The sequence below is a fragment of the Patella vulgata genome, chromosome 9 (genome assembly GCF_932274485.2).
Source record: "Patella vulgata chromosome 9, xgPatVulg1.2, whole genome shotgun sequence".
Taxonomy (NCBI): domain Eukaryota; kingdom Metazoa; phylum Mollusca; class Gastropoda; family Patellidae; genus Patella; species Patella vulgata.
Genome location: NC_065887.2, coordinates 26,924,966 through 26,948,201, shown reverse-complemented (window position 1 = coordinate 26,948,201; position 23,236 = coordinate 26,924,966). Strand labels below are relative to the sequence as shown.

The following is a 23,236-nucleotide window of genomic DNA, read 5'->3' as shown; positions in this document are numbered from 1 at the left end:
ATATAAATATATTTGTACTTTTCATGACACAGTCACATGTGGTATGGATATATTAACTATTCACACTTTGTGTATATTTGTACATTCTTTCTCACTATCATGACACAATTGATGCTTATTACTACACCAAGGAAATGAAATGACGTCTTGTGGCCCTGTCTTGTGATTTCTTTATATATAGATTCTCTTTCGTCTTGGAGGAGCAGCTCCAAAATAAAGTTGGGCTAACTTGAATCTGTCTGAATATTCCATACACTTCAACCAATCGGAAGATGTCGGGATGGATGTGTGGTACATGTAGCTGTCTATTCAGGCATCTTCAATAGAAGGTTTGATCCCGCTTTATCACCGTACATATTATCTAAAACTTGCGGCCGTTGCTTCAGGAACACACTATACATGCGGTTGTGCGGATTCATGCAAACTTTGGCATCTTCTGGGTGATGGAAATGTCCGCTCACATTGCGACAATAAAAGCGAATATTAAAGAGTTAAAGAAAATAATTCAGAAACTAACATTGGAGATTGTCAATGAGCACAGGCATAACTTCAAAGATTTTCATATGAACACATCCGTGGTTAACTGAGTAGAGTATACTTATTAGGATTGTTCCATTATAGCTATAGTGATTGTGTTAATTAATCCCCTACTCTGTCTGAGATTTGGCTGTCTAAGTTTTAGGAGATAACCTATTTACTTAGCTTATACCTGGTGGGTTAAATACGAAACCACTGATTGTGATTCAAAAATAAAATATATTTGTTGTTATGGATGATTTCTCTAACAGGAGTGCAGTTACAATGCGACACTAGCAAATGGCTATATAGTATCTGACAGTTTGTAATAAATTATTATTCTAAGGTGCTTACATTATTCAATTATTTGAATTTTTACACAGGTCACAGACTGATACTATATGACCAAATAGTGGTTGACAGTTTGTAATAAATAACTTACATTAAACAGGCATTATGCAAGAGCTAAATCTGCCTATTACAGGTCTTTCTTTATGTCTTGAATGTTATATAAATTATTAATTAAACATTAATTAACTTACCAAGAAATTAATCAACTCTCGATGCCATCAGATACTCTACATTTTCTATAGATTGAAATACAATTTGCGGTTGATGATTTAACGTAAAAATTGATAATTGAGACTTTGTTTATTATCGTAAAAATGATAGCAATGACAATCAAGGCTGCACTCTAACTGTATTGGCCTTAACTCAGTAAAGTAATTTGACTTCAATTTTCAAAATATTCCCTTTTCATTATGTATTTTTTAACTATTATAGCAAGAACTGTCAGCTCTTTATCTAATCTTACATATTTCCCTCCCCTCCCCCCCCCCCCCCCTTTAAGCAATTTGTTTGTATAATTCTTTTTTCTTGATCATTAGAAATATCGTTCTTTTCAGACAAAAGTAATTTTGAGGTTAGAAGGACCATATCTTTAAGCCTCTATTTAGAAATATCGTTCTTTTCAGACAAAAATAATTTTGAGCTTAGAAGGACCATATCTTTAAGCCTCTATTTTTTTAAATAAGGTTTGTATTTGCTAAATATTTCAAAAACAGCAAACAAAATTGATACAAAATCACTGCATTAGTTTTTTTTAAATATTTTTAAAAAAAAAATTCACTGCATCAGAAATTGAAAGAAATATCACAGCAAAGTTTAAATACAAATTAATATAAAAAAAATCAATAATCGTGATCAATGAAATCTAGTAAAAATTTTAAAATGAGTGTCTTTAAATGAATACATAAATATCAAATATTTTAGTTTTGCACATACATGTCTTTTTGATGAAAAAAAAAATTGTGACCCAGGTAATTATGTCATGCAAATTGATGTTAAGGTTCAACAAAATTTCCCAAAAAATGTAAGAAAAAATATAAAGGGGTTTTCATCGAAGTCCATTCTCAATAATTACCTGACTTAGATCGATATTTTCTGAAAACTGGACAAAAATTTGAATTATCAAAAAAATATCTGTTGTTTAATTGAACAAGCAATGCTTCAACAACTCTTTATGATTCATAAAATAATCAGATATTCAAATAAAACAAAATATCATCATTTTCAATAGCCACTGCAGCAGAAATACAAAAAGCTACAGTTCAAGGGAAGAAACTCTGTTTAATGAAATATGGTACAAATATTTATTTATAAGGAAATGTGTATTGCTCATAAAAGTATAAAAATGATTAAAAACAGTTAAGGGAGATCAAAGTGAGGAGTGGTTTGGATAATAAATCTTCCATGAGAATGTGAATATAATAAATAACTTCTTTCAGTTCAGATTCTAAAGTTGTGAAATTTCTATTAAGAAGATGTCTACAAAATTGTGCTCGATATTTTTTATTGTAACATTAAATGCCATGTTCTAAATTTTAGTTTCATATTTGAGGTAGGCCAATGTTGCATGCTTATATGGAATAGCTATCATGCTGTCAGTTAGCACCATCATAGATTTTTTTTTAAGCAGAATGAGATGGATATCCAATGAAAAGCTGAAAAGGAAATGCATTTCTTTGATAAAAAAAAATAACACAACATAAATAGCAAACTAAAGAACAAGATTCACAAACATGCTTATATGAAAAACAGGCTTCAAACCATAGGACAAAGGGTGGGGGAGGTTGTCATAAACAGATCAAAGAAATCTGACGATGAATGCTGAAATAGAATTACACCTTAGAAAGAAGACAGAGAATCGAATAATCTGAATAAATCAAATGAGGTAATTATTGTTTAAAAGGACTCAAATTTAATATTCCTGGATGTTTATGACTTGAATATTATTGCAACATTTATCCATAGCCAGGAAGAACTTACAGTATAACCACTTAAAAGATCCGACAACATGACTTTTAAGAACAAAATGCAATTACTTAATCTTGAATTAAACAAATCATTTCCTGTACCGTACCTCAAGCCATTGTGCTTCTTGAAAATACATTTAATAGTTAACGTTAAATTTTCCAGTTTATAATCTAGAAACAGATTGCGTTAAAATGACCAGACCTGACCTTGCATCTAGCCATCTTTGGCAATAATGTTTTATACCAATCACAGTGGTTGAAATTAAGATTTTAAAGAGAAAATATAAACAATACTGAATTATTAGAACTACTCAACACTACATCATATCTCATTTGAAATGATCTCAAGGTAATGTAAATGTCACACTGCTCCCCCCCCCCCCAAACCTTCCCTTCGTAAATTTAAGGTGTACAGGATGTATGAGATGTTCAAACTTGAGGTTACTGAAATCTTGTGAGTGGTTTATTCTGTATTAATAGATAGAGAAGAATAATAGTAAGGTAGAAGCGGGTTGTGTAGAGGAATATCTATTTTCATTTTACCTGACTGAGACATAACCTTTTCTTGTTTGGGTGTATCATGTTTTTGATTATTGCACTAAGAATAGCGGCCAATTTTATTAATGATAGATTGCCAGGCAAAAAAAAAATTTCATGTGCTCACAGCAGTTAAGTGGTTTGAGTAGTCTTTAAAGGTAGTTACGCTGTGGTTGGTAGCCAAAAATCTTCACCGTATAACATCATTGGCGGTTGACAAGATTCTAGAGCAATAAAGGGAAATAACTCTATAATTAACAAGCGGTTGCCATGCAAGATACGCCCACATTTTGCAAGAGATGGACAGAGAACAAGCTCAAAAAAAGAAGTGATTTTTTCGTACAATCAAGGGCCATAATTCAGGAAGTTAAGGTCCGATATGCGCGAATATCGAAAGGAACCGAGATCTTTGGGTTACAAACTTACATTTCAAGTTTCAACAAAATCGGATAAAAATTGTGACCTCTATAGGGTCCACAACCTTGATATACCATATTTTTACGCTATTTGAGAACTAACGGCAGGCATTTTGTCTGTCAATTTTGGGACGATATTCATGAAATTCGAACTCAGTCATCCTTAGGGTGTAACGGTGATATAATAATACGTTTTTTTATATCGGATAAAAATTATGACCTCTATAGGGTCCACAAGTTAAAAATGCGATTTTTCGTACAATCAGGGGCCATAATTCAGGAAGTTACGGGCCGATATGCGCGAATATCAAAAGGATCCAAGATCTTTGGGTTATAAACTTATATTTCAAGTTTCAACAAAATTGGATAAAAATTGTGACCTCTTTAGGGTCCACAACCTTGATATACGATATTGTTACGCTATTTGAGAACGAACGGCGGCCATTTTATCTGTCAATTTTGGGCCGATTTTCATGAAATTCGACCTCAGCTGTTTTTAGGATGTAACGGGGAAATAATAATACGTTTTTTTAAATCGGATAAAAATTATGACTTCTATAGGGTCCACAAGCTAAAAATACGATTTTTCGTACAAACAGGGGCCATAATTCAGGAAGGTACAGTCCGATGTGTGCGAATATATCGAAAGGAACTGAGATCTTTGGGTTATAAACCTACATTTCAAGTTTCAACAAAATCGGATAAAAATTGTGACCTCTATAGGGTCCAGAAGCTAAAAACGTGATTTTTCGTACAAACAGGGGCCATAATCCATGAAGTTTCGATCCAATACATGCCAATATCGAAAGCAGCCGAGATATTTTTGGGATAAAGCTATATTTCAAGTTTCTTCAAAATCGGACAAGAATTGTGACCTGTAGAGAGTCCACAAACAAATTGTGGACGGACGTCCGGACAAATAGGGGCGCCGACAATATACGTCCACATGAAAATGTGGGCGTATAAAAATCTGAAGTCCTTGTAATGGTTGCTTATCGCAAAAATCAATACAACATAAATCTAAAGTAGATTGCTAGAGTGTTCACCACGCAAATATCTCTAGAAATACAATAAGATTCTTCATTTTATTAAAATAAACAATGCACAAATTTTAAACAGATAGATCACGTTTATCATTAGCACGTTTACAAAATTAGACAAATGGGGTTTAACGTCCACTCAACACAAACTAGGACATTTCGGAGAAAACACACAAGGTTGGACAGGCAATCCTACTTCTTGTCACGTACAACCAGAGAATCAAAACCATGTCAGCTGACTCAATGACAGACCTTATGATACAATGCGCGCTAACCATTACGCCATCCAACCCACTCTCATGAATTTAAATAACATGTACTGTCTAAAGTGTTCACAAGAAATTGTGGATGACAGATAGACCAACAGACTTTGGACGAACTGGAGTGACAACAATATACATCCACATTTCAATGTGGGGCTATTAAAAAACCATGTAATATTTTATATTTTGTCAGTTTTAGAATACAAAAAATACCCACAAAGTTTATCTGGGACATTATACAGAGTAGGGCCTATCAATTTCTGAAGATTATTAACCCATTCTGAAAAGGCAATGTCTCTGTACTCTGAGAATGAAAATAGAAGGGGAGGCATTTTCAGTGGAAAATATCAAATACAATGCAAAATAAAAAAGTATCAATCACGGCAAGTTGTCCGACCCTAAGCTTTACTCACATGAATCAAGGGTATGTGCCCTGGGTCGACCATTAGCTAAATACAAACAGGCTGTAATGAAGAATATACAACATAATGCATAACAACTACAACTACTCAATTTTACGCCAATAAAAAAGGAAAATAATATATTATTCTAGTTCTTGGAAAATATTTTAAATGTTTTCCAATCCATTTGTATGCCTTAATTTCTGCAAAAGAATCACATTAAATCACGGCTTCAACAATATCAACAAAAAAAGCTAATATTCAGTAGGTTTGGGAGACAGCTTCAATCGCAACACAATTCATGAACAGCCAATGTATTTACTGGATTTTCACCAACTTTAATGATAATTTAAATTTGTTCTTTACCAAGAACATATTTCAACAATTATAAAAGTTGTGGTATTTTTGTACTCACTAGAAAAACTAACTGGTGCACTTAAAGATACATTATGTAAGATTTAGATAAAGAGCTAGCCATTCTTGCTATAATAGTTCGAAATTACTCTATTGTGAGCGAAGATATTAGCCTTTGAAGGTTTGGCAAGACGTGTGCAATAATTTCAACCACCGTACTGGTTTTTCGAAGCTAAGTCTCGCTCCTCCAATTTTAGCTTAAATCAAAATATGGCTGAACTGTTCTAATCTATTTAATATCGGAGAAATCCGATGCCATCAAGAGTTGATTATGGCCTGGATAATTAATGTCTAATTAATAATTTAGAAAACAGGCAGGCAGATTTAGCTCTTGCATAATGTATGTTTAACTATTTGATTTTGTAAATTGGCATTAAACACTTTGACACAGTTTTTCACATGGAACATGAATATTATATTACTAAATATTATTCTGTAAATCAACAAAATATAAATTTCGACAGACATAAAAGGAATTTAAAAAAGAAGCAAGCAATTTTTCAAAAAGATATTTTCATACAAGTAACAAGTAGCTCACTGTGTGAAGCAAGAAAATAGAGTTGTCTCCCCTATCACACATTTGGGACATATAGGTAAATGGTTTATATTCCAAGAACTAGATCATTTTAAAACAAAAGAAAGAAATATTACAATTAATAATTAAAAGAATACAACTATATAATCAGGAAAAATCTATAACATGACACCATATAAAATGGAAGGCCTAAAACTGAATTTAAAATGATTGCCAATTTGATCACAGACGTGAATTGTTGACTTGAAGGTAATTATCACTATCTTTAAAAAAGTTTTGAACTCAAATTATAGAAAAAGCTATATTTTTTTAACTTCTATTTTAAAGGTATTTATGACTTGATGAACATATTTTACAAAGAAAGCGAAATAACAATCAACAAGAATATAGCAGAAAAAATAATCATTTTAAAACAATTCAAAGATAACATAAACAGACAAACTATTCCATTATCACAATATTAAAAGCAAACAAATAAATGACATGAAAATGTAGCTAATGACAGGTATTTAGCAAATGACTGTGAACATTAAGCAATTAAGATTTTAAAGTCTATAGTTTTAAAGTTAAGGCCAGCCAATCCTTCTGAGAAATGGCAAGAAAATCTGACAAATTAATTCAGTAGCATCATACTTTATTATGCGAAACAAATATTGTTGCATCAGGAAAAAATCTGTGACTTGATAGCGTTGTTAGCAACAGGGTACAAATCGAATTATCAATTAACAAGGATGATGTGTAGATCTCTGCATTTTTATATTCCAGTACTTGAAGGTATTCAAAAAATTTATGTTATTTTATTTTGACTAGGGACACCGGTAAGGTATATCAACTGCATAAGGCATAAACGAATAACCTGCTGAACCGGGTGGGTGGGTTGAAAGACACTGCGCATAGAAAATGATAAATTAAATGTTGGTAATTTAGTCTTAAACAAGCATCAAAATCCATCTGTGTTTGTTAACTGCCCTCTGTGAACTTTGATCTCACGTTTCAGAGTCTCCAAATTCAGCCAGTGCTGGTAACGAGTCAATGGAGTTGGTATCGGACCATTTTCGCAGTAAAATGTTCATTTATTTATGATTTAAAATTCCTGATTTTGGAAATATGTCAACAGGTTCTTACTCCATTGGCATGAATAGGCAGGTGAGTAGATGGGTTAATGAGATCTATCCAAGGGTTATTATTTTGGATGCAAGTGTCAAAATTTTGCGACGGTCCGTAACTGTCAAAATTTTATTAGAAATTAAATATACTAATAGATAATGATATCCTTTAGGTTGAGTACTGTCCTAAATTTAAATAGAGTTCTTTAATATTTATGAGCAACTCAATTCAATTTTCTTCTTGTAGCTTGATTAATGACTTATGGCGAGTTCTTTAAGGAAATAGTCTACTTCAATAATATTTCACAACCCACACATACATACAGACACACAGAGTTACAAATGCACACAATTCTGTATTTACACTTTTCTTTATCAAGCATTACAGAATGCATATTTTAAGCACAAAAAAAACCAGCAGAGCATTCTGACAAGATGTCATTTATAATGACCCCCATGGTTCAGCTCCATAAAATGGCTGAAGAATTCAAAACCTTGCCACGCTTTACCAGAAAATTGAAAGAGTTGGACACACAGAAACATATGCTTTTTACTCTGTGGAGAACAACAAAATCACAGCACATATTACATGAAGAAATACATAATATCAACAAGAAACATTTTTAAAGAATATGAATCAAAAAAAATACCAACCCCTTTCATTACTGGTTCTTTCATTTTCTTCCTGATCTCGCATAGGGCCATCAATACCTTCAATTTCATCTCGACTCAATGTTGATTGGCTACCTCTTTCGTCAGCATTTTCTAACACCAGTTCGCTGTCTTGTAGGGATTTGCGACTAGAGAGTGGTGACTGTTGACCCTGTTCCACATCTTCTTTACCAAACTGATTAAGCGGAACTGCTTCTTCCGGAATGGGTGGATTTTCAGGATCAGGTGCCTGTTGGATGGCTTTTGCTTTCCTGCGTATGTCACGTCGTATGGAGGGAAGTCGCAGCTTAAAACTTCTGTGGCGATCTAAAATCAAACAGTTTAAGTCTTGATAAGTCATGCTATAATGTTTTACACCTGTATACAAACACAACTGTTAAATTTTTGTAGCTTGGAGGTAAAAAATAAACACAACATAGTCTAAATGAAGAGCAACAAGAAGTTAAGAAAACCCAAGTGTTGACTAGGATTATATTTCCACTAGGACTAAGTTGGACTACGCTATATCTCCACTAGGACTAAGTCTGACTAGTGTTATATCGCCACTGGGACTAAGTCTGACTAAAGCTATATTTCTACTAGGATTAATGTAAGTTGGACTATGGTATATCTCCACTAGGACTAAGCAGGGCTGGGGCCATTACATTGCCAATGTAATTAATTACATTACCATTACCATTTAAATGTAATCATTACAATTACTTTCTCTTTTTAGCAATGTAATTAATCACCATTACCCATTACATTGAAAGTAATTAATTACCATTACCCATTACTTTATGACTATATAAATAAAAAAACATTTTTCATAGAAATTAAAAAGACAACCTTATTTTTCTGCCACGAGGTAATGGGTAATGGGTAGTGCCATGAAGGGGAGCTATGGTGGCTAGGTGGTTAAGACGCTGGCTCACTAGCCTGGAGGTCGGGTGTTCGATCCCTGCATTGGCCGAGAAAGTTCATTTGGATTTTCCGACGTGGCTTCGCCTTATCCAGATTTTCCCCCTTGTCAGTGATGCAGGAAGGAGGGCATGACAAGGACAGCTGTCTAGTTCTTCGGATGAGACGAAAAACCGAGGTCCCGTGTATGCATTGGAATGCACGTAAAAGATCCCTTAGCAGTTGGAATTCAATATAAGAGTAGGCGATAGTGCCGCTGCCTGGGCAAAATTTCCCTCATAGTACATTGTATGGCGAATGCCCGTCTTCATTAGCCCAGTATAGGAGCAGAACAGTAGGATGTTAAACCCCATTTCATTTCACCTACAAAATCAAACTCAAAATAATCCTTGATTCAATTAATAGATATTTGTTTATGAATTATTATTTCTAGCAATTATAACATTGCTAGTAATGACGGACAGTGGTGACAAAAACTGACATTTTCACTGTATGACTTGAAAAATGAATCAAAACTATAGTTAATAACCTGTATTTTCTTTTAAGTAATTTTTAAGTGTGAATAGGGTTATATTTCCACTAGGTGAAAACTGGACTATGGTATATCTTCACTAGAACTAAGTCTGACTAGGGTTATATTTTCACTAGGACTAGATTTGTTCACAAGTCAAATTTCTAAGAACATATGTCTGACGACAACGACCAATGAATATCCATCCATTCTAAGTAATATTTTTAAAGACACTCAATACCAGCAATTTCCATCTGGGTTCCAAGATATCAATATCTTAAATACTTTTAAATTTTATACTTATGCTAGTGCCTGTGCGTAACAAAGTGTAAATATCTGTGCCATATGTAGGCCTATGTTGAAACAAAAAAAAAAGACATTGGATAAATTTCTGGTTTTTAGTTTTCAATTCTATACATGATTTATTATTTTCACTACCAGAGTATCAATTACATGTATTTTTCTAACGATGACATGCTGTATCTGACATTTGTTATGTTGTGTTGTTTTTGTGTAGTTATCCTTTATTGTCTAGTATCTAAAATAAAACCTTCACAGTTTTACTATATAACATAAAGTACATGATAAAATACATGTACAGTTGGTTATACTCCGAGCTCAAATATTTGAACTCAAATAGTTTTTCAAGGATATTTCCATTGACTTTTTAGTATTTTTTATTTGATGTCAGTTAAAACTAATGGAATTTGGTATTTTACCTGTGCCCTTTGAGATATTTACTAATATTAATTCAATAAAATCAACTAATATCCCAAAATAAACAGATAATGGAAAATATATTGATTTGAAAGATTTATAGTTTCTAGAAAATGCACCAAAACAGTCTACTCTTATATTGAATTCCAACTGTCAAGGGATCTTTTATGTGCATGCCAATGCGTACACAGGACCTCGGTTTTTCGTACCATTAGATCAACTAGACAGCTGTCCTTGTCATGCCCTCCTTCCTGCATCACTGACAAGGAGGAAAATCTGGATGAACTTCCTCGGCCAATGCAGGGATCGAACACCCAACCTCCAGGCTAGCGAGCCAGCGTCTTGCCCACTTGGCCACCGTGATCCCCGCAAATAATTTAAACCGAATCGATATTTAATAGAATTCAAATAATTACCCTGAATCAATATTTAAATGTCATTCAAATAATTACCCTGAATCAATATTTAAATGTCATTCAAATAATGTCTTAGTATATTCGAACGTAAAATTGGTGACCCAAAATAGAGGCAAACAACATGAGTCAACCATAACTTACAGTATCATGTAGTTTATTGTGAACATGTATATAAATAAGAACACGACCAATCAGACAGATTGATGATTATAAAACATAGTAACGAAGACTATTAAAAGATTGGATATAACTATTGAACAAATGTCTTAATGATCTCTGTAACCAACCTAATAACTTAGGTCTGTAATGCTACTCTAATAGGCAAATTGTCTGCCAAATTGACTAAAAATTGGTCTCTTTTGGCCCCAGAAAGATATTTTCAGACTAATATACATGTTTTGGATGATCAGTGATTTTTTATGTGACCTACAATCAATGTGTCAGTTAAAACTGATGCCTGTCAATAAGTTTACATTATAATATGATGGACAAATCACATGCATCTTACTCAATTGTATTGATCACTGGAATGCAAAATACGTGGGACCTTTTTATTTGGTACCAAATTAGTCCTCTCGTCAGGAAAATCATGAATAACTTTCTGAGGCAAAACCAGTAATGGTTAATGAGCTAGTGCCATATTCGACAAGCCAACATGCAAAATACCTCCGTAAATAAAGTAGATGTATACATATGAATCGACTATTCATTTTTTATTATCGGTAGTATCTATGACTACACCTATAACAATCTCCCTCGTCTAGCTGCACATAGATTTATGAACCAAATGCAGATATAGTGTACTAATAAAATAAAACCAAGTACGAACAATCCAAACCATTAGACAAAATTTGAAGTCCTAAAAAAACGGTATAGGCAAAATAGTGTAATAAGGCAAAACAGTGTAATCAGCATATGGACTGTTCACCGTGTACAAAATACACGACAAACAGTGGTAACAGGTGTCCGGAAGAGTAAGCTTACCCTGCCTGGCGCCACACCCGCCATAGCTGCATCCAAAACTATTAGGCGAAATCTCCGTAAAATAGCGTGATTGGCCAATGAACTATCAGTATGCAAAATGCACGTGATGAACCGTGTTAACGATGTAGTAGACAGACATTATCAGGGAGATAGTATACGCGTCAATTAAATATATCTAGAATAATAGCCGAGAGAGACATGTTATAATTACCAATCAAGTCAATATGACGGCCATAAAACTTTTTAAAGGTTTTAATAAGTTTAGTTCGCAAGTATCCCTGTAGTTGAAGCTTAGATGACAAATGCCTCGATCTACTTAAAAAATCAGAATAAAATGAACAAGCTCTCGCGTAACGAATTAGTTGAGACACAAACACTCCATAAGCTGGTGATATTGGAATGTTACTACTAATAAATGGAAAGTTAACAATCGGAAAGTCAAAGTCATCACGTTTATCGTACAATTTAACACTAAGTTTATGGCAATTGTCAAAATCGAGACGCAAATCCAAGTAGGAAGCGTAATTGTCACCGTCAGTAGTGTTTTTAATTTCGAGCTCATCAGGATATATGAATTCTACATAATCAAAATATGACAATTAAACCTTCAACATTCTAAGATTTTTGTCTTCAAATAATATCTGATCACTAAAACACTACAATATTTGGAAAATACTTCCTCTTTTTAAAGGTTTTACATTTGAGAATTACTGCCAATTTGTTTGGAACTTTGTTTTTTGCACTAGCAAATTATAAATCAAGCCCGTGTCATTGCCACCCTGGTACTAATACAGGGCTTCGATGATGGTACTCTCGTCTTTATCTTCCATATAGTTTTTAGTGTAGTACTATACCTATGACCCATGGATCCATTCATTTGATTTGATAGTATCTATATGGCTTACAATGTCAAATTGTTTTGTCTTGTTGGCACGTTTTCCTTACTTGGTACTAGTTAATCATTATGTATAGTGCTCCTGCATTTACTGTTATATGGCAACAGTATGAGAAGTTCTGTGAAACAGAACAGTTTGTATATGGTCTTAAAACACATTATGGACCTTATATTCTGACATACTGGCATGACTAGGGTTATATTCTGACATACTGGCATGACTAGGGTTATAACTAGTTTGAAAGAGAAGTCAATCATTTTAATAAACATATCCACTTACTGTTTTTAAGATTTTTGATTTCAGTTTTATTAACAACTGAAGGTGCCTGATCTGTAATATCTTCATAATTAATAATAAACATGATAATTTCTCCATGAGCATTTTTAACTGGTGCCACCAATTCACTACAAAGAAACTTGCTGCCTGAAAATAGACATAATATAAAGAGTTGTTCAGAAATACCAATTTCATCTTAAAGTTGTAATGGATCATTAACGCAAGTCATTTTTGAGATACAAAACACTGTCTACAGAAATTATATTCTATACTGCAATCAGGTGATAACATGAGCCATTTCTTGTGAATGACGGGTGGACGGACAGGAACAGGGTGACAAAAATGACACCATTTCATTGTGGACGTATAAAAATAAACATAAAATTTAAGGCATGTTTTCAAAATTTGAGTGCATCATTTAATTGGGTATACCGTATGTTAAATGACCTAATCACCCTTCTGCACAAAAGAGTCTTGAGAATAATGACTCAAAGGCTGCAGAGCACCATTTAAACTTGGAATAAGAATCATCAAGTCTGTGACTACTCGAAGTAATAGAAGACATTTATACCATTTAAACTTAATAATGTCCAAAAAATAATTAAATCAATTCAAGCTATTTCCAATAAACATTTAGCCAGCAAAAACAACAAACAGTCTTCTTTAATCAAGTATAGCTATACCAAGATTAAAATAATTCTACATGCAAAGGAGAATTGCAGGCTATCTGAACTTTGACAGCCCATAAAACCATTTATATCTTAACCTTGGCAGTACACTTAGAAATCAGGAGGGTAATAAAACCCAATCAAAATCCACATAAGGTTCAGCTAACCCCAATAACACAATTAGTATGGAAATAAATCTAATTTGGTACAGACACTTTTCATTTAAACAAAGTCATGGTGGCGTCCCTTTTTATTTTCTCTTTTTCTCCAGTGTGTAAAATGGAGGCTGACAGCAAGGATTAAAGTTACAAGCAGCAAGGATAAATCATTCTGTACGTAGACAGAAAAGATCCAATTGATACTCGCTAAATTGATGAATTGAAATCGTAACCTTTTCAAATGGGTTATAATCTTTTTTTCCCCGTTTGAATGGCCACATTTCCATACAAAAACAACAAGTATTCGCAGTGTATTAATATACATCACGCTTCATTGATTGAATTCTACTGTCTGCTATAGTATGAAATAATTAAACAAAATAATCAATAAAAGGGAGAATATTTCCAAAGCAGCACCAAGTACATATTTAAACTACAACCAACACCCAGATACCAGGATTGCATTATGATTCAAACAATTAAGAAAAAGTGATGAATTATTTCTTATAATTTCCACATTTCCCATACAGGAATTCTGATAAAATTGATCATGGTTCTTGGATGGAGTGACATTGTCTACTAAACAGCACTCGCATGACAATGTCAAAGCACCATGTTCAGCCTTATGCGGTATGCCATCATCTAAAATTACTTAAACTATTCCAAACACTCCTTTCCGTTTGTGTATCTAAAACCAAAACCACCATTCAAAATTTTATAGTAAATGCAAGAAAATGACATCAAAATATAATCTTTATTGGACATTGTCCAACATTCTATCTAGTATAATTCCTTGCACCATATGCAAGAAATCTACTTTAGGTTTCAGTTGCATTCACCAATCAGAAGAATTCTACTAGGTAATTCTTTGCTAATTGTCTAGTCAATTGGTCCCTGTTCTATTTTATTCTATTTTCAGTAACATCAATGTTACCATATCTTGTCATCACTATGTGTGAAGAGATAGATTATCTGTATTGACATTTTGAAATAAAATAGGTTCAAAGAAACCAAGAACAATTAGTAAACAATCATACATTTAATATATAATTATTTTATATTTATTAACATGTGTTCTTATGAAAGATCTCAATACAACAATACAATGTATTAACTGGTGTGTTAAATCCTTTTAATGTATTAAAGATTTTTAATACGATTTGTTTGCTTATTACACAATCCAATTAATGAAAATGTTGAAATATTTGTTCTTTTAAAGGAAAAGAGCAAATGGTACATCCTTTAACAAGCAATGTAATATTCCTTCACACATAGTCCTCTTAATGAATGGTGTTAGATTACTAATAGAAAAAACGGCAAGGCTATGTGTGGAGGATGACATCGTTCAAGGATCCAACCAACATTTGTTTTCCATCTTTTAAATACTGCTGTATGCAATCAATATTATCATTACGTCCTCCATGAACCCAGCCACAGTCTATCAAAAGTAGTCCTGTAGCCACAACCCTTGCATTATGTCCAACAAATATATGGAGCCACAGTGGCTCAATGAGTAGAACAGCCTGTGTTCAATCCCTGTGTTGTGCAGAGAAAGTGCAGCAGAATTTTCAGGCATGGCTACCCCTTCCCATTGGTGTACATGTAGGATGGAGGGCCTGGCAAGGGACAATGTATGGTCCTTCTAATGTACACATTAGCATGCACATAAAAGAACTCTTGCACACTGCATGGCGCATGCCTGTCTTCATTAGCCCAGTAGGAGCAGAACTGCAGGATGTTAAACCCCATTTCATTTCCACACTTATATAGGCTAAAAATTTAAGAGCATATGCTTTGATGCATCATTAAATGTAAACCTATCACAGAGAGATAGAGAAATGGGGTTTAACATGGGATAAAGGTTACATGTTTGTGCACTATAAACAATACAACAGCCTACCATTGCCTAAATGCTGATAAATTTCTTCTTACGATACATGATGTAAGATTTAGGTAAAGAGCTGGCCGTTCATGCTATAATAGTTCAAAAAAAAGATAATAAATATTGAAAATTTAAGTGAAATTAGTTAAAATTTATTTTGAGTGATGTTATGAATGTTTGAAGTTTCAACTAGATATAACATAAATAATCTAGATTGTCAAATACCATTGATACGATAATAAACAAAGTCTTGATTATCCATTTTAACTTTTTATATGGTGTGGTTGTTCTAATCCATTCAATATCTCAACTATCCAATAATGTTCTAGACAGTTGATTACAGGCTTGTCATGTGAATAAATGTCTAAATAATAATTCAGAAAATGTTTGAAGCCCGAGCAAAAGACCTGCAATGGGCAGATTTAACTCTTGCATAATGCAACTTCAAGATTTGGTTTGAAATTTTGGCAGCAATAATTAGGAATGTGTCTGCTGTTCATTTGATGTATAAAATATATCAATTGAAATATTTTGATGAAGTCCAGCTGCGCATAAAAATTAGGCAAAGATTTTAAGTATTACACTGTAGAGATGCTGTAGTAATTGTGGGTTAGATCAATGGACACATACATAGACCATCCATGCTTCCATTTTCATATCTGTTCAAGCCCTTACTTGTTTGGCATAATATCTTTGGCACTAAGAAAGAAATTGTACAAGTTACTTTTTATACATTAAGGATCCTGGATTTCAAATATCACAAAATGTGAAAACGTTATTCATATCTACAGATACAAAATTAAAATAACCAAGTGTTGTAAACAGTGCCAATTCCAAAATAAACATCTGCAATTATATTATCAACTAAACCAACCTTTGAACTTCAGGTTGAAATCTATAGATTTTGTCAAAAATTCTGACAGCAGTTCAATGTCTGTACAATGTCTGTCTTAAAGATTAAAATTAATAATTTGGATTGGGGAAAAAATGGAATGTTCATCTGAAACAGACAGAAAAATTAATCATTGGTGGTAGTTTGATGAAGCAGCACCTCTTCATTATGATCTGTCTGATAACCAATATACAATCATCTTCATGTTAATCTAATTTTCCTTTCTCTAGCTATGGTGGAAATATAGTTTACTCATCTCTCCACATGTCTTCAGGCTTAACCAGATGATAAATGGTGGCTGAGAAGAACATGTTATTACCTCCACCATTGCAGTGTTATTTATCAAATTATCATGGACTTAATAAAACTGACATTTCAAGTTCTCTCTTAAATCACTTGTTTCTAATTCTTTCTAACCTCCTATGTCTTATATATGTATTGACAAATATAAAATATTATTGTTAGACAATTGTTAGAAGATCAAAGGACCCATTTATAACCAGTTAAAGATATAACTACATTTGGCTACTAGTATTCCTGGCATGAAACAAGGTGTGTTTACCCATTTACAAATTCCTACTTTTCAAATGGGATGTGTTTTTCATATTTTGAATGGTCCAACTACTGATTAGAATGTAGTGTGTACTTTAGATACTGCTGTAATTAAGTGTTCATGGAATTGAGTGCTCATGGAGTAGGGTCGCCTGACTATACTATTGTGTTGAGTGACTGTTAAACCCCCTCTACTCTATGCACAGACCGAGTAGACAGATATTGGAAACTATGACATGAGTTAATGTTTGATATTATGAAAACATAAATTTACAAATTTAAAGATCTGACAGGATTTCTTTTGCCACAATGTGCAATTTTGCTGAGTTTTATACAATACTGTTATAAACTCTGCCTTTCAATAGTGTTCCACAAAATGTAATTTCAAAATTTAAGAACCGAAAACCGACTTCTTCATATTATAAATACTCTAATAAACAATTCCACAACATTCAATCAAGAACTTTGCCGTGTATCAGTTTCATAAGCTGTCATAAGTTTGCACTTAACTGAGCAGTTAACTCTGAACCTTGCTATCACAATAGGGTTTTTCCTTAATACCAATCAAATGTCTCTATAAATAAAGCCTTTCAAAAGATTCTGTGGATTTTTCTGTATCAGTTCTCTGATTTGTAGATTGATCTGGAGTTGACCAATCACATTCTGTAGATTACTGAATGCACCCTATAAAGAAATGTCTTTAAACCAAGATGAATTGTTGTAAATGTTGATATAAATATTAGACTGACTAATTTAAAATCTAAAAATGAATCATATGGGGTATGATAATTAAAGAGAAGAAATGTCGAAAGACGATATAGAAGTTATATTTTTACAGTGTTAAAAATATGTCTTATCTATTGATATTATTGTCAGAGGTTAACAGGATCCAAGACGCATTCAGCTACAATGTATGTTAAATGCTGGTAAGGCTTGTGGGTAATATAACGACTGCATGAAACAAACAAACTCTCCATCTCCATGTATTGAATCTACTTGTTCAACCTGATGTAATTCTCACAACGTTAAAAAGAACTCAATTTTAAATCGTGTAAGAAGTGTTCCATATCGAACTGAAACCCAAACCTCAAGAAATAAAATATTGATCTCTGAGACATTTTAAACAAGACATTGGGTGATGGATATAAGGTTTGGGGCTTAATTAGAGCCACAACCCTCTTCACTTGTCCCACAGATCAATTCTTACTTGCGTAACATTTTATCGTCTGTTTCTCATATATTTCTGACCACCTCTAGAGATGTGGCGAAGGTTTGCTCGTCATTCTTTTATGATTAAAGGCAAACTTTGTAGCCCAGTCGAACTCTGTGTTTCAATATTGACTTGCCTATCGTAGTATGATCACTCCCCTCGTACTTTCAACATTAAAAAAGTGCTCCTCAAATAAAGGCATCGATCAATCATATGACCCGTCAATATTCATGCTTGGAAATTTTTTTCAGCATTTACAATGTTCAATATATTGAAAATCAAAATGTGTTCAATATCAGACCACATTTCTATTATTTCCTTTCAATTAAAAAGTATACCTCTCATTTTCTTTTAATAGATCAATGAAAATATCGGAATTTGGATCTGAGATAAATATTGTGTGCTTTTGCCTCAAATAAAAGCATTTGCAAATGTACTATGGTTCTTTGCCAGATGAAAGAAATTTCGCAGTTGTTTGAATCTGCAAATGTGCAATTTTATACCAAGCGCTAGATCGATTCAATTATAAGGATCTCTGTCAATTTTCTCCTTCAAAACACAAAGTCAAAAGTGCAAATGGTGAGAAATTGAGAAAAAGGAGATACACGTATCTGATTGGTTAAAATCTTAAACATCCTAAAAATAAAAGCTGCTTGTTGTCCGTTACATAATTTTCACACTAAGATTTGATGAATGTTGGAAAAAACGAAGTAATAAATCTAATTAACAATAACCTTTCAGACACCCGATGTCAGTTTCAGAGAGAATTTAATACAGACGTGTAGAACTGAGGCCTTCTATGAAATATTCCAGACTGAAATTTTTGAAAACTCAATAGGCAGAAAAATCCATAATCTATATTCGTCGAAAAATGTCCTCGTTATAAAATAAGAGGGAACCTATATAAAATCAACAGACGGTCTCCTCTGCGTTAAGCTTGTAATTTTCATAAGACTAGGCAGGACAGAAATTGAAGGCATATTGATTCAGCAGCAAATTGTGTATGACAAATTTCAAGACAAGAAGAAAAGTGGAATATCATCAGCGAGTTGAATTGGTATATTGTAAGATCTATCATCTTGATGATGATAACGGTAGCAGAAATACCAAAGTATGGCTTCCATCGTATAAAAGAACCAATACCGTCTTAAATTCACTACTAGACGACAAACCCATATCAATAGGCACTGGAATAGGCGAGAAATTACACAAGTAAGAGACCAGTGGTCTTAAGAAAACTACCATATTATCATGTAGGCTAATATCCATACGAATCTGTTCTAGCCTGCAGCTAGACTCTGTTTTTGCTGGTTTGAGCTGTTTTTATCTCACTTGAAGTAAGAGTTCATTAGGGAAGCCTGTATGATTATCTTTCAACAATGGAAGCTTTCTATCAGGTCTTAATCACTTAGGTGAAAATATATCCATGTCATCAATGGATAAAAGAGATTGGTTTTCCCTGGTTAACAAAAGTATTGGCAATATTTTACAGTTTAACGAGCATGCAATACGAATATTCTCGACAATATTTACAACTATTTAGGTATGAGAGATAATTTGTTTCCCCTGACATCTCAAACTGTTGGATTCAATGATCAGCTTGGTTGCTTTCAACTGATTATCAGATGAATTGGTAATTTGTTTACTGGTTTGATTACCTGGATCATATGACAAAAATCAGAAAGCATACAAAATCACAATGATTATAGTGGTTTTACTTAGAAAACATCTTTTCTTAAAACCTTGACAAATCAGGAAAATTCATACTTTCCACTGATGTGTTACAAATAATTTCCACCGTCTAATTTCATGATAAATGATTCATAGATTAATGCAATTCCAAATTTTAAAGATATATAACCTTATAACAATTGTGCTTTCTACGGATGACTTCACATATTTTGATGCAATGCCTGATGGAGGTAATTTTGGCCTTTTTTCAATGATAATTAAACGTATTGTTTTTAGACGAAGATGTTCCTGGCACCTTTTTTTTTTTTTTTTTTTTTTCACATCTTTTTCTTGACAAAATTTGTCAACAACACTGGCTACATTACTTTGAAGTTGAACTTTGCGCTATTCTGCTATTTATGGTAGGTTTTCATTGTTGGGTAAAGTCATGATATATATAAAGGATCCTGTTAAAACACAAGAAGTGACTGTAAGTTTGGTTTCTTAAGTAAATTTGTTGCAGAATGGCCGGCAATAATAATAATAATTATTAGGTTTGTGGCATGGGTTCCATGTCAGCCGTATATGCCGGTCGAGACCAAGGGCTATGGAAAATGACCGAAACTAGATCTGACCCGTCGCTCATTTTGAACAGAGGAAAAATAGAGCACATTTGAAAAAGACAATATCCAAACATGACTACGATCAACCTCCGCTATGTAACTATAAAACTGTACGCCCTGTTCAGAATAATGCACAAGTATAGAAGCCACATAATCTCTTGATTGGTGTTACGAGTTCTATACATCGTTGTAAATAGATTATACTGAGTGTTGATAATCAATGATGAATGTCTGGTAGTAGAACAATAAAAGTTAATTGTTATGCGGGGATTCTTATCAGTGACGTGAAGCGGTTCATTGTTAGTTATAAATCATTGAACACATGTATTGTCCACGTGTCATAAGAATTTTCCTGAACAAGCCGCTTTACCATGATTACGGTCACACATCGTGTAAATGAAATAATTATAATCTTCGAAAAAAAGGCAAGCAGATATTAAGTACCATTCTTCAAATCCAACCAACTGTTGTATTAAATAAACACAGCATAGAAATTATGCAAATCCTCAATGTGTTGGGAGAAAAATGCATTCAAATTTTTTTTTGCAAGCGATTGTAGAAATAAAAGCTAGAGATTCGAAAACTTGCTTACCGAAAAATTCAAAAAATTACGTATTCCAATGGTATTTTATAGCAATAATTCAATATTGAAAATTCACGTAACAATATTGATAATTCAAGTATCATTTATATGTCGTGCATATTTTTCTTTTGTTATGCACGATTATATTCTAGGGGGCGCTAGTGTTGCTTGCTGTGAAATTAGTCTGATATTAGCTATTCGTTATTTATTATTAGGATTTGCGTCACAATTCTGCGGCCTGTAATGCCATAACTTCCGTAAGAGATGGTCTAAAACCGATAAATGTGAGAAATATACCGTGGATAATTATATATTTATATTCATTTCAAAGTTATTGTATTACAACTCAAAATTATCAAGGTCAGTGTGTTTTCTATAGAGCATGTGATAATATGTCTGACACCGTTAGCTACAAAAATAATTTTGCTACAGGCAATTCAGCTCTTATTTGTCTTTAACCAAGTAAGAAATTTCAATAATACAAGGTATTTAAATAGCCAAATGAGCTCATTTCATTAATAACTTATTATTATAAGCCAATATATGCTGACAAAGTGGTATAGACACGAGAATTCATGATACTCTACCATATATAAAAAACATGCAATATGAATTTAATTTTCAGATTTTTTGTGCGTTATCAAATATGACCTATCAATTATGACTGATAGTGAAAATTTTGAAGTAAAAGCCCTGGTTTGTGATACTCAAGCTCCGATAAAAAGGGTGGTGCCAAATTATTCAAACACTTAAAGATAAGTAAAAGTACTTCATATTGTATTCCATTCTATGTTATTGGTTGCCAGAGAGAGAGAGAGAGTAAAAGACAGGATTGATATTATAACAAGTGCTTCATGCAAGAAATTAATCTGTATTTCAGTTTAGCATTCTTGATTTTTCATTACGAATAATAATTTAATTGTCACTGTCTTCGATTCCACAGCTCTGGAGTCATAATTCAATAATTGGACAGTGGTATTGTCTCCTCCATATATTGCTAAAATTTACCTTTACTAGCAACAATACTGTGTTTGAATTGAGCTACAATACAATGTCAGATGGTAGAGAAACTTATTATAACAAAATAAAAGAATGTTATTTATGGAGATGAAATAGCTGACCTAATTATCCTCAATGGAGCATGGTTAATTGACCCATATTTCCAGACATTTTTATTTTTAAAGACACAATGTGTTAGAAGGCCAATACAAATTTTACTTCTTCTTTAAGTAGTAATATGGACAATTAAAACAAAATATAGTTTAGATATCATCTTGTCCTCTACGACCAGTTGGAAACTAATGCCAGAGAGAAGATGAAAAAGACTAAACATGTACATATGCAAGGACAAGTTTTAAAACACAGACATATATATATATACACCTGGTCAGAATATTATTTTCCACGATTGAAATAAGAATTTTTGAACAATTACTTGATAAATTACTACTCAAATGAAGTAAAATCAAAATTTGTCAGTTTCAAGAAGTTAAATAGAAATACATGTATATTAAGCGTTCAAGGCTTTCCATTTAGTCAGAAAATATCACCTTCATATAAAAAATGAAATTAATAGTGACATTTAAAGAAAAGTCATCTTTTGATCTGTGTTCTCTATACCAATAATGATGGTAGATGAAGGACAGTCAAGGATATAGCTTGATAACCCGCCTGTCACAAATATACTATGGTAGACATCATCAAACAAATCTGTCCATCAACATTCAAAGCATTTGATTAGAAGATATTTGAAATTCTAGATATACATTATCAACAAATATTCTATTTGAAGCAGGCATAGGAATTCCAATACTACAAAATGATGGATGCCACCAATAAATGTCTGTTTCAATATTGATAAAGCCTGAATTTGTCTATAATCAAAGTTGTGATGTCATCTGCTCGACATGATGCTGACTCAAGTAGAAAGACTAAATATTTATAGTCTGTACTCAACAATTTTCAATTATCAAAAACTTTTACCAGGGTGACAATTCCTAGTCCATAAATTTCCACATGCAATTATAAAACAGATATAGCCAAATCATCAGAAATAGAATTTCACAATTTTTTTTAATTTGT

General features: G+C 32.9%; 1 protein-coding gene across 1 annotated transcript in view; it reads right to left on the bottom strand.

Annotated features, from left to right (window-relative positions):
* LOC126831546 (potassium voltage-gated channel subfamily H member 7) overlaps positions 1 to 23,236 on the bottom strand; it is a 130,312-nt gene that overhangs the window by 47,703 nt on the left and 59,373 nt on the right. The window contains exons 3-6 of the mRNA XM_056103200.1: positions 12,919 to 13,062; positions 8,198 to 8,521; positions 5,501 to 5,551; positions 1,940 to 1,966 (exon numbers count right to left, since the gene is read on the bottom strand). Of these exons, the coding sequence (XP_055959175.1) occupies positions 1,940 to 1,966; positions 5,501 to 5,551; positions 8,198 to 8,521; positions 12,919 to 13,062 (546 nt within the window). The remainder of the gene's footprint in view (positions 1 to 1,939; positions 1,967 to 5,500; positions 5,552 to 8,197; positions 8,522 to 12,918; positions 13,063 to 23,236) is intronic.